The sequence below is a fragment of the Cibotium barometz genome, chromosome 11, assembly GCF_041138505.1.
Source record: "Cibotium barometz isolate CiBa-2024 chromosome 11, ASM4113850v1, whole genome shotgun sequence".
Taxonomy (NCBI): domain Eukaryota; kingdom Viridiplantae; phylum Streptophyta; class Polypodiopsida; order Cyatheales; family Cibotiaceae; genus Cibotium; species Cibotium barometz.
The window spans coordinates 22,024,532-22,035,776 of record NC_141056.1 but is presented as its reverse complement, the minus strand read 5'-3'; the positions used below and the strand labels follow the sequence as shown (position 1 = coordinate 22,035,776).

The 11,245-nt window shown below is 38.7% G+C and overlaps 1 protein-coding gene across 1 annotated transcript; it reads left to right on the top strand.

Moving 5' to 3' along the window:
- Window positions 1-8,196: 8,196 nt before the first annotated feature.
- LOC147633904 (uncharacterized) lies at window positions 8,197-9,412 on the top strand. Its single transcript, XM_086804523.1, has 4 exons — window positions 8,197-8,334; window positions 8,425-8,570; window positions 8,921-9,009; window positions 9,143-9,412. Exons 1-4 carry the CDS (start codon window positions 8,283-8,285, stop codon window positions 9,222-9,224), a joined length of 369 nt encoding a protein of 122 aa, XP_086660649.1. The 5' UTR covers window positions 8,197-8,282; the 3' UTR covers window positions 9,225-9,412.
- Window positions 9,413-11,245: the final 1,833 nt, after the last annotated feature.

Sequence of the window (11,245 nt, the reverse complement as noted above, 5' to 3'; positions counted from 1 at the left end):
CCTCCTTTGTTGGCTGTTGTGTTCATGCTCGTGGCTCTTCCTCTGTTGTGCATTTGTCGGGCTACGCGGTTCCTCTGTTATGGCTGTGCGTTTGCCAAGCTGCGCACTTCCTCTGTTGGTTGTGCGCTTCCTCTGTTGGCTGTGTGCTTCCTCTGTTGGCTCAACACCACTGCTGCTGTTGAAACGGGGCTGTGCGTTTTCCTGCTATAGAAATGGAACAGTGCGTGCTTGCACAAGGGATGTTGGCAGCCATCTCTGTGTCTCTCATGGAGAAGTTTCTGTGTGTCTACTCAAGGGTTATTGGCAATGCCTTCTGTTGGCAATTGTTGGCAGTGCCTTTTGTTGGAGAAGCTTTTCTATGTTTACTTTTGTTGGTAGTTTCCTCACCTGAGGACTATTGGCATGTGGTTCTATGATGCCTAGAGATACAATTCTCTATGATGGCTAGAACCTTGGATTCATTTGTTGTACTGTATATTTGATGCTTTTCTTGTTTGTTTGTTGTACTGTATATTTGATGTTTTTCTTGAAATCAAACAATAGATCTTTTCCTGTACTGAAACATGAAATTGTTTAGTAGTATCTTGCTGCTGCTGCTCTGCAGGGAACTTAATCACTATGCATGTACACTGTTAACTGCTTGTAAATTTCTTGATTCAGTTCATGTTGTGAGTGATAACTGTGAAATGCATGTAATCCTTCATCCCTTTCCAAAATGACTATTGGAGGTTGTTTTTTTTTGGTAACCTTCCTATCATGCTTGCATGTAATCCATAAGCTTGCATGCATTTTTTTCATTGCTTTGGCTGCATATGACACCTTAGCTGTTGCTGTTTGTGTAGATAGGATTTATGTGTTTGCCTCCTTGGCCAGCTAGGTTACAAGACCGCCCTTGCTACCAATCTAGCTGCTATTCCTCAATGGATGCCAACCAATCAATGGTTGGTATTCCCCATTCCAACAGCCAACATAATTCCAGCCCTATGGTGTACGGAGCACCCTGGGCTAATGCTAGTAGACTGGGTTCGACTCCTAGTAGGGTTTTATGAATATCGACAAATTTTCACTCATTAGTGCATGCATTCATTGTTTCATAGAGTTTAGGATAAATGTCCTTTCATCAACCTTTCCATGCATACATGTAACTGTCTACACATTTGTTCATCATACATGGATTCAATTGTCTGCATAGATGCATTTCACTGGTTTCTTCATGCACGCATTCAAACTGTCTGTAAATTTTTCAATCTTGGACTGATTTAGACTATTCTTGCTAGACATTCATCAAGATTTTCTTGCAAACTACCTTGATTGCAGAAAGATTCACAACTGTTTGCTTGTTTGTTAGATATCTAGCAAGATCTACCAATTCTTGCAACTTTGATGTATAGCAGTAGAATCCCTTGGTGTAAATGGTAACACATTGGCTTGCCAATGATCAGCGTTCAATTCTGAGAGGGATTGCTATACCTTTGAACTCTCTTGCAAAGATCAACTTGCTGAACACTTTTTTTTCTTGCACAGAAACAATAAAATCAAGAATAGAATGAAGTTTAGGGTAAAGATCACTTTACTGATGTAAAGTTTTGCACCAATCTTGCTTAAAACACTTAAGGTCTTCACTCTGCACTGTTTTCTTGATAATCTTTATGGACTTTCTTCACAATTCTCTGCACTAACTGTCATTGGTTCAAGGAACTTTGCACAACTACATAAAACTTTGCACAAACTTCAAGAAATTGCACAGACTTCAATAAACTAGAGTAATCTTCAATTATTTTTTTTGCACAGAATTTGCAACTGTTATAATAATCTGCACCAAAACTCTGTTCTGCACAACAATCTGTACTCTGGACATCAGTCTTGATGTGTGCACAACAGTCTTTGAAAATTGCAATGAAACTTCTGCAAAACTGCTTCAGCAAACCAAGCTTCTTATAAATCTGCTCCAAGAACTCCAAGATTTTGGAAAATAGGACAGAAATAGAGGCTTAATGGATTAATAATTGAAATTGCAAGCTCTCTAAGCAAGATAATGCAAGAAAATCTCTCAATTTTGGTTGCTAAAATCTATGTAAACCCTAATTCGAAAATCAAGATCAAGAAGATCAAGAAGTTCAAGAATCAAACAGTAAACTAGATTAGGGTTCTGAAAACAATGTATGATGTAAATTCAAAAATGATTAACAGAAATTTCTTTGCTAATCCTGTGTCAAACAAGAAATTTGAAAATTTTAAAACTATGTGAAAATTAATTTCAAAAATGATTAGCACTAATCACTCCCTAAGCAAGGACCTAAGCCACGGGCTCTGATATACCAATGCAAGCAACTATGGAAGTGTGGTGTGTTAGCCTCTCACCTAGAGGAAGCTCGTCATGGGGAGCAATACCTAGAGCACTCATGAGAGTTTGCACCATATCCATGATAACACATGTTCCAAGGAGAATAGATGTCCAAATGTCATAAAATGAGTAAAAGATCATAAAGTGAGTAAAAGATTCCAATACATGATAGTAATCTCCTATTTATACCCCTAGGGCCCCATGTGCCCCACATGTGTAAATGGACCCTAACCTCATGTGCCTAGGCCTATCCCCATATGCACGTGCACCACTAGGACACTTTGTTACAGATTTTTTGTACACCAGTGAAAAAAGATTTGATTTTGATTGAATCAAAATCAAGAAACATATTAATTTCTAGATAAAAAAACATAATTTGATTTTTTGAGGTAAAATTCAACAAGATCTGAATATAAATATTGCAAATGATTCTTCTTATTTGTTTTCTAAAAAATGTTCCTGCTTTTTGTCATGGTGCTTGATGCACAAGCACAAGAAATTTTTAAAAAGAGGGAGGCCATAAGCCCCCCCCATGGCTTGTGCTAACATGCATATTGGGTGGGTAATACAATATTTGTGTTATTGTGTATTCTTTTTTTCCACCATATTTGCTATTGGCTGACAACTAGAGGGTAAAGCGTTTAGAACTAAATTTAAAGGATTATCACATGGTGTATAGAAATCATTTATGCATGTTTAGAGAAAGAAATCATGGTGCATTTTATTTTTTGGTGTAGAGAGCGAAGTTGACTTGAAGTAGTTATGTGCTCTTTAAGTACAAGATGCCAAAATGGAAGCATGGGAAAAGAGGAGGTAATATAATCATGCTTGTGGATTTGAACCATATCTTATAATTATAACCATGGATGATCAAGTGCAAGTTCACACGAGTTTATCAATTGCGCTTCGGGGCTATAATTGGTGCCACGAGTGACGAGGCTTCCCATGGACTGTAGAAGTTACTGTTGAGGCTAGTGATGTGGGTGGTCACATACCTATTATGCCTCCAAAAGGCACCAGAGATGAGTGACAAATAACAAAATGCATAGCCTTCAAATATAGAGGTGAAAAAGGGGCATAGTAGATTCCTGGGAGCGATTGGCCTCTTGCAAGATGTGTTGTCAGGTTTTGTAGAGACATGATCTTTAGAACCACCACTCGCCCCTCTATGCCACTTGGTACCTACTAGTGAGGTCATCCGCACAACATCTTTTGAGGTGGATGTCCTTCGCAATAGTTTTGATAGGAAGGGGTATGTGAGTTCCATGTCCCCTTTTTGGTTTCATTGAGGAAATCAAGTAGTGAGGAATATTTGGAGGTCACAGCCATGGACATGGAAGAAGGGGGTCCTACGTGGTGTGTAGTGAAGGACGAATTCGAAAGGTTGCTCACAGATGGGTGGAGAGTTTTGTCTGGCAAAAAATCTTGGTTTGGGATGGCAAAACCATAGGGTCAACAAGGCGTGGTGTGCTCAGATTAGGGAAGGTAACATTGTCATAATGAATTAACTCTATATATTTTATTAGCTTGCATAATGCATTAACTCCATATGTTTTATTAGCTTGGTCACATATACCATCTCAACATGTGAGAGTGCGGTGCCATTACCATTGACAAGAACAGGGAGGGGGACCTCCTGCTCTCACACTTCAATCATAGAATGAGTGAGCCTTGTCGCAGTGGTTATCACTTTTATGTAATGTATTGTGTCATTTCTCATGTATGATGGCAATGATGTTTGTTGTAGATTGGCTCGTTTACATGTGGGTCCTATGATCTCGCATGAGATCTTTCTCTTCCATGATAATAAAAAATGTTGTAGACCCAATGGAAAGGCAATCCATGTTACTGCCATAATAAAAAATGTTGTAGACCCAATAGAAAGGCAATCCATGTTACTGCCATAATAAAAAATGTTGTAGAGCCAATGGAAAGGCAATCCATGACATTGCAAGAATATATCGAGAAGTATAGGAAGGCTTTTAGGGGAGTGGAGACAACCTTTAGGGATAGAGCATACAAAACTCTTGCGATTACAAATCTGGAAAATGGGATTAGTTTCTTTCAGATGCTCTACAATTACGAATCTTCAAAGAAGGGGCTTGCCAGTTTGATAAAGGATCTAGCAAGCACATGTCTCAGTCTAAGAAGGTAATTAGGACCCTTTTAGACTACATTTTATAGTATATATTTACCTATTTTTTATAAACCCTAAACATGTGGTTACAAGAAAAAAGAGGTCCTCCACATGCTCATGACAATAAAAGTGAAGGATCCTGCAGCCTTAGGCAAGTTTGGGGATGCTAAGAAGCTCCTTAACTATGTAAAGAAGGCAGTAGATTTGGAGTACTTGCTCCAACAAGGTAAGAGCATCATCGAAGAACTCCTCCGCTGGTGGTGGGTCAGGAAATTCCTCAAGGGTTCGAGGCCTTCTAGAAACAACAAAGGGCATTGCATCTTTTTGATTCTTTTGTTTCTCTTTGGAAAGATATGAGTGGGACAAAGGATTTGGAGAAGCAGCCCCAGATGGAAGAGAGCTCAAAGCGTTTGGTTTATAGGTACACCATGGAACTCTTAAACATGACGTTTATTATATCTAGTTTTACTTCTAGTGATGTATGACATGTTCTAAGGAAAACATGAACTTAATATTTTCTTTTGCCGTATATAGCATTGTGGGAGAGAGATAATGATTTAAATAATGTCTTTGTTTTGTAAAAAAGACTTTGTCTTGTTGCTTTTACTTTGTCTTGTTTATGATTATAGGTATGTGCTTCCACTTTCTTGTTGCTCGTATGCATGTTTGGTGGGAAGAGTCTAGGTGTCGTAGGTATGTGCTTCCACTTTCTTGCCGTATATAGCATTGTGGGAGAGAGATAATGATTTAAATAATGTCTTTGTTTTGTAAAAAAGACTTTGTCTTGTTGCTTTTACTTTGTCTTGTTTATGATTATAGGTATGTGCTTCCACTTTCTTGTTGCTCGTATGCATGTTTGGTGGGAAGAGTCTAGGTGTCATAGGTATGCATGTTGTCTCTTGGAATGCAATAATTGCATGATATTACCAACATGGGCATGGTAGGAAAGCACTCAACTATTTTGAATAGATGATATGTATATTAAATGTGATGCCCTTGCAAAGGAGCAGCTGAGAAGGGCAAAGAAATGGAAATGTTTTTTGAGCCACCATACCAGCACACCTACACACACTGATCCATACATGAGCATACCTCATCTGTGAACTAATGAACAAGGAGTGAATCTCTTATGATAATTTGTCGCCTTTCAATATTTGAGATAATCTTCATTGCATTGTGGCAATCTTAAGAGCCTCTTGTAAGCTAGTGCATTTGGAGAAGAGTTCTCCCAATAGAAACATCCGAATTGAGACCATATTTGTGAATATCCTCATGATTTTTTAAAAAAACCATTAGCTATAGAAATCCATTGTTCTTCTCACATCCTACCATCGTACACTTGCACATGCTTTCAAGGTGCACAAGAAGGTAACTATATTAGGCTTTATGCCCCTATGTTGCATTCTTTGATAAAGTTCAATAGCAAGAAGACCGAGACCCTCTTGTGTGTATCCTGAAATCAATGCATTCTAGGAAGTAATGTCTTGTTGTGGATACCTTCACCTTTGTTCTTCTCACATTCGTTGAGGAGGACATGATGGAACCTTTAATATACTGAGTCATCAACGTCAAAGGTGACTCATATGCCGGATCTCATTTGCATAAGAAACTGGACAAGAAATGCATCTCAAAATTGTAAACAAGTACTTTGAAAGACATCATTTTGTTGAAAATTATTTGGTAGATATGTATGTTGTGTGGCTTACTTGCAAAAGCACATACCTTTTCTGTTAGTAGCTAATCAAATCCCCCGAGGGATTCACAAGACATATCTTATGGTATCACGTGAGTGTAAGGGAGGGGGTTTTTGGAAGGGGGGACTTAAGCTTATAAGTTTGGGGGTGAGGGGGATTTATGGTGGGGGGGGGGGGGACAAGGGAGTAGGGGGGAATGATGTCCCCTTTCTATGGAAAGTGATTTCCATAGAAAGGGGGATTTATGGTGGTGGGGGGGGGGACAAGGGAGTAGGGGGGAATGATGTCCCCTTTCTATGGAAAGTGATTTCCCCCGGGTCAAATCCAACAAAGATATAGGCTGCCAAAGCATTCTAGTTGTTATTTCTCCAATAAAAATATGTATATAGATGTGTTGTTTAATTCATATATTTGTTAAAAAGCTTGCTATCTTATTTTATTTTAAAAAAATCTCACCTAATGAAGCTCGTAAAAAAATCACATCTGTGCAACTTGGAGTCTTCCTCCAGAGATACGAGCTTGGAGCCGCAAGTTTCCAACAACGACATGTTAAGGTAAGCATTATCCATTGCATTTGGAAAGGGGTAGTGTAGCTGTTAACAAATACAATTTAATGCCTTTAGTATAAAGAGCTTACCCAATGAATCATGTGAATTCGATTAGGTTCACAGGATTCATCGGGTAAGTTCTTCACCTGATGAATCATGTGAACCTAATCGAATCTTGTTAACAAAGACAATTTTATGCCTTTAGTATAAAGAGCATACCCGATGAATTCTGTGAACACAACGATACTTGTAATGGAGTAAACTACGAAACTATCAAATTTAAATTCACTATGAGATTGATCATGCAAAATGGTATTGCCTATTATTGTGTTGCTCAAGAAGAATGTGAAAATTAGGACGTGTCCATCTTAAAAAGGCAATATGTAAATATAAAAAGATCATTATCCTTTGCCATTGATTAAGTGTGTCTTGGATGGAGTAGCTAAGGCTAAATCTTAAATTGCTTCTTATGAGAATTCTTTAGCTAGAATCAACTCCCTATTGAATCCAATGATAAGCACAAAGTTTTTTAAGTCTTCATGGATTATTTAACAATTTCACTAAATTGTGTGGGATGTCATGAATTCGATTAGGTTCTATCCACCCCATGATCATACAATTTATGTTTCCTCGATGCTTAACTACAATTGAGAAAACCCACCTTGTTTGTTGTATTTGTGAAGAAATGAACACAGCACCCTCCAATGATTGAGATTGAATCAGGTGTGAGAGTTGAGATCGAATAAGATGTGGGGGTTGAGAGTTGCGCGAGAAGCACCCCTAAGTTGTGAGAGTAACCTACACTAGACTGAGTTGTGAATAACCCACACTGGACCTGGCATTTAATAAATACAACCTTAGGACATGAGCCCCCCCTCCCCCTCCCCCTCCTCCTACTCCTCCTGCTCCTCCTCCCTCTACTCGCAGAATGAGCCCTTGAGGCCTTTTATAGTTATTGTGAGACCTTAAATAGAAAGGACATGGGTAAATGCATGCAAATACAAATAGAAAAGCCAAAGAGGGTCATCATTTCTTTAACTTTTTCAAGCATTAATCATTATATACTAAAATAAAACCTTAAAAAGAGCACAATTTTTCAAGCATTAATCATTACATACTGAAATAAAACCTTAGGAGAAACACTCGCATTCTTTAAACTAATGATGCAAAACAACATTTTGGTGCCCTAGTAGAGTGGCCCTAAGGTGGGAGGTAAAAAATTGGTCCAGAAATGTCAACTCAAATTTGGGGGGGGGGGGGGGGGTTGTTTTGAACTTTCCATGAATGTGAACTCAATTTGGGGACACGTGCACTTGCAAGCATGCTTCGAATTGTGGGCAATAGAGACTAGGCACTTATCTGAACACCACCCCACCATGTTGCTCCTTGAAGGAAAAGCCAAAACAATTAATTTAATTTGCTCTTAAGATGCTCTAATAACTTAACAATTACTTATTACTATTATAATTAGGCCCGGAGCTGTTTTTGATTCTGATTCACAGAATCACAGACCACCTCTGATTTCCTGATTTCTTTATTTATAAGGCCTTGGCATCTAAATGGGTTCCCTTATGGCAGGGTGGAACTCTCCTGTGCACAACTCCAACAAAGGTTTTGGATTATTTATTTGTTTATTTATCTCTAATTACACCATTTTTGTTTTCCTGGTTTGAGAATTTGTTTTGGGCTCTCTCTTGACAGATCGTTTGGCTCGCCAAAGCTCCTTCACTAGAGCAGAGATTGAAACCTTTTGGAAGTCTAAGCATGAGCAAGAAGATGAGCACTTCAAAGAAGCCATGGAGGTAGCCAATCAACTCAAGCTCCACAAGAATATGGTGTGCAAGAAGGTAGGTGCCTTGATTCATTGGATCCTAACCTTTTCTAAGCTTTTTAGTGGATTTTCTCTATCAATCAATCCAATGGTTGGCTCCATATCCTGTTTATGGTCAATCATTAAACCTTTGGTGGGATCATTAAGCATTCCTTTTGATTCATTGGATCCAAACCTTTTCTAAGCTTTAGTATCAAGCAGGAATTGTGTCTCATTAACCAAGATGGCTAGTTATTGAGCAAATTGCACTACTCTATTCATAACTATATGGCTCTTCTCATCAATTGTGATTCTGTAAAGGCTTTGAGTGAGAATTTTTGCACCACCACCACCTTTGATTAGCACAAGGGGTTCTCTTGTGTGCAGGAAGGCAACACACAAGAGCTAACGGATAGAGAAATCCTACAACAGGAAATGGAGAGAAGCTTAGAGAAAATGGCCAATTCCAAAGACTGGTATACCGCCCAAATTGGAATTATTAACCTATTCCACCATCTTATTACCAAAATTGGAATTATTAGCCTATTCCAACATATTATTAAGAGAGTCTTTGTGCATGTGAACTCACTCCATTGGCCAAATTTGCAGGTGGACCAAAAGCACTTGGGCATTCTTGAATGACCCTCGCATGAGGACAATGGAAGTACCCACAAGACACAATAGAGTGTGAAAGCTGTGAGAATGTAATGTATGAAGAGATGTTTTGCAGCTCTAAGAGCCTCCTTAAGGTCTTGATTTGGGTTTTAGTTGTGTCTATATCTCTATAATACTCATGGGTAACCACCCCGTGTACACACTAATGTATACTCATGCAAAGATACTCTAGAGTTGTGTCTCTAGAATTTATGGATATGTACACTTCACTTCCATAATGTGAGTACATTTGTGAAGGTTATGTACACTTCACTTCCATAATGTGAGTACATTTGTGAAGGTTATGTTTACTATTATACAAGTGTAACTCTTTATAATCTCATTTCAAAGTGCTTCCTATGCCATAACTTATGCTTAAGAAATTGAGATTCCTCCTACCTGAGGGTTGATAACTTATAGCATCATGCATGTGAAGTTGGTATGTTACAGTGTTATCCATGTGAGGTTAGTTAACATTGGCTAACCCTAGAAAACATCAAGCTTGTTTGTGCTCGCCCTAGAAATCATGTCCAAGAAATCAAGCTTGTTTTTGTAAGACTTGATGTAGAAGTAAAAACCCTGTGTGTGGTAGAGCTAGTTTATTGAAAGGTTTCATGTACCCTATCTTGGTAGGAAGCGCTTGCATGTATAAATATGCATCAACTTTTGTCTTCCTTGGGAGGAAGCGCTTGCATGTATAAATATGCATCAACTTTTGTCTTCCTTGGGAGGAAGAGTTTTCATGTACCCTAGGAAGCGCTTGCATGTATAAATATGCATCAACTTTTGTCTTCCTTGGGAGGAAGAGTATACACATCTTATTCAGTTAAGCTTATTTGAACTGAATTTAACTACTTCATTATCATCAAGAAGTGTCTTTGCTACATTCTCTCCCAATGAGAGGATGGGAAGTCTCTCATGTAGCCCTAGAATTTGAAGGGTAACCCAAAATTTGCATTTGAATGGCTTATTTCAACCTTGCATTTCTTTGCAAGAGGTTGGAGGGCATGTTATTGTTTTAAGGAAACAATCATGGAAGGTAGTTTCTATTCTACCCTTGTGAAAGATAAACCACCCTTTGAAGGGTACTCCAACCTTCAAATTCTAGCATTGGTCTACCCCATCCAACCATTCCCCACCCCCCCGAATTAGATTGAGCCCCCACTATATCCCCCCTACATGAACATTTTTTGCAAATTGAATTGGTAATTGCAAATGTTTGTCCGTAAAGTTTCCCTTCAAATGACTATTTTACATTTAAAACTTCCTAATAAAACAATTGTGCTTTTTCTGACAATTTTTCAAATTTTTTTGAATCATGAGTAAACTTGACAGATCCCTGCCCCCTCCGCGCAATGAATTTGGGGGTGCTAGCAGCGGAAGTAGCACTTCTTGCTGTGCAGGGCATAGCCTCTCACTCGGGGCCTCGCCCACGGATATCCGGACAAGAGACTAATCTCTCGGTTCTTCCAAAATCGAACCCGGAAAAACTTCCCTCGCGATTCCTCCAAGATATTTTATTCTAATGTAGTCAAGGTCTTCATTAACCAAACTGATCCGACCGAACCCGTAAATCTCATGGTCAGATCAAGGAAGAGACTTACACTTGGATCATAGAGACCAACGCTTTTTTCCTCGTCAAGAGGCACAGCTGTTGATTATTTTCCATAGAACAAAGACTATTTGGGATTTACTTCATCTATCGTAACATAACAGAATTGAGTCTCATTTTAGGGATCCATCAGTCCAGCCTAATCCCATCCAATCCCATGGGTTAGCCAACCGTCCAAACACTGTAAATAATAGGATCTATTTATAAATTTGGTTATGTTTTGCCCCGGGTACCAGGGAAAAGAGTTCCCACGTCCCCTAGCCAGCGCTTCAAGCAAACTTCAAGATAGTCACACCACTTACACACCCAATATGAAATTGCTTGTTTCACAGATTCAGATGTCTTTAAAACAATCTTTTAATGAAACCATAGTATCACTGATCATAATCCTCCAAAATATCTAGCTTGAATTTTAATTTCCAATCATTCCTTCATCGGTGTACCTA